This window comes from Borostomias antarcticus (genome assembly GCF_949987555.1).
Source record: "Borostomias antarcticus genome assembly, chromosome: 9".
Classification (NCBI taxonomy): domain Eukaryota; kingdom Metazoa; phylum Chordata; class Actinopteri; order Stomiiformes; family Stomiidae; genus Borostomias; species Borostomias antarcticus.
Window position 1 is genome coordinate 3939177 of NC_140242.1, and position 2500 is coordinate 3941676.

The following is a 2500-nucleotide window of genomic DNA, read 5'->3' on the forward strand; positions in this document are numbered from 1 at the left end:
CTCCCCTACCCCCCCTGCAGGTTACCTCTGCTCTTACCTGCTCCCTGCCCCCTCCCTCCCCTACCCCCCCTGCAGGTTACCTCTGCTCTTACCTGCTACCTGCCCCCCCCCCCCCCTACCCAGGAATGGTGATGTCCTCTAGCTCACATGGTCTAGCGTCTGAGCTCACTAACCTGCCCTAGCTGACCTGAGGTCTGGGGCTGGGGGGCATCTTCCTCCCTCTGACTGGCACTACTGGCCCTGGCCCTGGCACAATCCATCCATCCATTCATCCATCAATCTCTTCATCCATCCATCCATCTATCAGTCTGTCCATCCATCCATCCATCCATCCATCCATCCATCCATCCATCCATCCATCCATCCATCCATCAATCTCTTCATCCATCCATCCATCTGTCAGTCTGTCCATCCATCCATCCATCCATCCATCAATCTCTTCATCCATCCATCCATCTATGAGTCTGTCCATCCATCCATCCATCAATCTCTTCATCCATCCATCCATCAATCTGTCCATCCCTCCGTCCATTTATCGGTTCATCTGTCCATCCATCCCAAAAATATCTTAGCAATACCATCTGAACTCTGAACCTCATCTGGGCATGTACTCCCCCCCCCCCCCATCACTCACCTCACTTGCTGCTTGGGTAGTTCCCCTCTAGCGCCCCCGTGTGGTGTGTTGTTTTGTGGCGAGGCACCTGCTGGTTGCTGTGGAGCTGTGTTTCTCTGTGGCATGTGGACTGGTCTGTGGTAGCTGATGGATGTGTGAGGCACAGGGAGGATGACTCGGTGTCTAGGAGCATTCAGGTACTATATTCTACTATACTAATAGTAGATTTTACTTGTGGTACCATTATGGCCAAGTATAGGTACTCATACCATCATAAGCAGGTTCCATGTTTGTATGAGCATCAGGGTTGTAGGTCTGGGACTATGGGATATGTGTATTGGCTCAGACAGTAACCCCCCTGGTTTGAGAAGCTCTCACCAAACATAGCTCCTCCCCCCTGTAACCCAGGGTCACCTACACTCATAGCTCCTCCCCCCTGTAACCCAAGGTCACCTACACTCATAGCTCCTCCCCCCTGTAACCCAGGGTCACCTACACTCAAAGCTCCTCCCTTACACTCATAGCTCCTCCCCCCTGTAACCCAGGGTCACCTACACTCATAGCTCCTCCCCCCGGTAACCAGGGTCACCTACACTCACGTGTGTGGAGTGATGCTCACTCTTCTGGCCTCTTGTCTCCAGCTGCAGTGTTGGCGATAGTTTTTAGTTCATGGAGACGTGTTGCACGTGTGCACGTACGTGCGCTTGGTAACAAACTCTTGCCGCCCGGGTTGGTCAAAGTTGGCAAACCTGTTAACCTCAGTGTGACCCCTGTTGTGACCTCTGGTGTGACCCCTGTCGTGACCCCTGGTGTGACCCTAGTGTGACCTCAGTGGGACCCCTGTCGTGACCCCTGGTGTGACCTCAGTGTGACCCCTGGTGTGACCTCAGTGTGACCCCTGGTGTGACCTGGCTGCTGAGTGCGTCTTGTTTGTGTTCCAGATTCCCCCTCGTCCGTGGTAAACAAACAGCTGGGATCCATGACTCTGGATGAGCAGCAGGGTGCGTCTCTCCTCCACCCCCCTCCATCACCTCTCTCCTGCCCCCCCCTCCACCCCCCTCCATCACCTCTCTCCTGCCCCCCCCCTCCACCCCCCTCCACCACCTCTCTCCTGCCCCCCCCTCCACCCCCCTCCATCACCTCTCTCCTGCCCCCCCCCTCCACCCCCCTCCATCACCTCTCTCCTGCCCCCCCCCTCCACCCCCCTCCATCACCTCTCTCCTGCCCCCCCCTCCACCCCCCTCCATCACCTCTCTCCTGCCCCCCCCCTCCACCCCCCTCCATCACCTCTCTCCTGCCCCCCCCCCCCTCCACCCCCCTCCATCACCTCTCTCCTGCCCCCCCCTCCACCCCCCTCCACCCCCCTCCATCACCTCTCTCCTGCCCCCCCCCTCCACCCCCCTCCATCACCTCTCTCCTGCCCCCCCCCCCTCCACCCCCCTCCATCACCTCTCTCCTGCCCCCCCCTCCACCCCCCTCCACCCCCCTCCACCACCTCTCTCCTGCCCCCCCCCCTCCACCCCCCTCCACCACCTCTCTCCTGCCCCCCCCCCCCTCCACCCCCCTCCATCACCTCTCTCCTGCCCCCCCCTCCACCCCCCTCCACCACCTCTCTCCTGCCCCCCCCCCTCCACCCCCCTCCATCACCTCTCTCCTGCCCCCCCCTCCACCCCCCTCCATCACCTCTCTCCTGCCCCCCCCCCTCCACCCCCCTCCATCACCTCTCTCCTGCCCCCCCCCCTCCACCCCCCTCCATCACCTCTCTCCTGCCCCCCCCTCCACCCCCCTCCATCACCTCTCTCCTGCCCCCCCCCTCCACCCCCCTCCATCACCTCTCTCCTGCCCCCCCCTCCACCCCCCTCCATCACCTCTCTCCTGCCCCCCCCT

The 2500-nt window shown here is 60.8% G+C and overlaps 1 protein-coding gene across 2 annotated transcripts in view; it reads left to right on the top strand.

Annotated features, from left to right (window-relative positions):
- The window catches only part of dcaf6 (ddb1 and cul4 associated factor 6), a 33445-nt gene that overhangs the window by 19512 nt on the left and 11433 nt on the right, over window positions 1–2500 (top strand). The window contains exon 11 of one of the 2 annotated variants that reach the window (XM_084443005.1): window positions 1555–1614. The exons of the other annotated variant lie outside the window; for it this stretch is intronic. Within the exon in view, the coding sequence (XP_084299131.1) occupies window positions 1555–1614 (60 nt within the window). The remainder of the gene's footprint in view (window positions 1–1554; window positions 1615–2500) is intronic. 2 annotated transcript variants of the gene reach the window in all.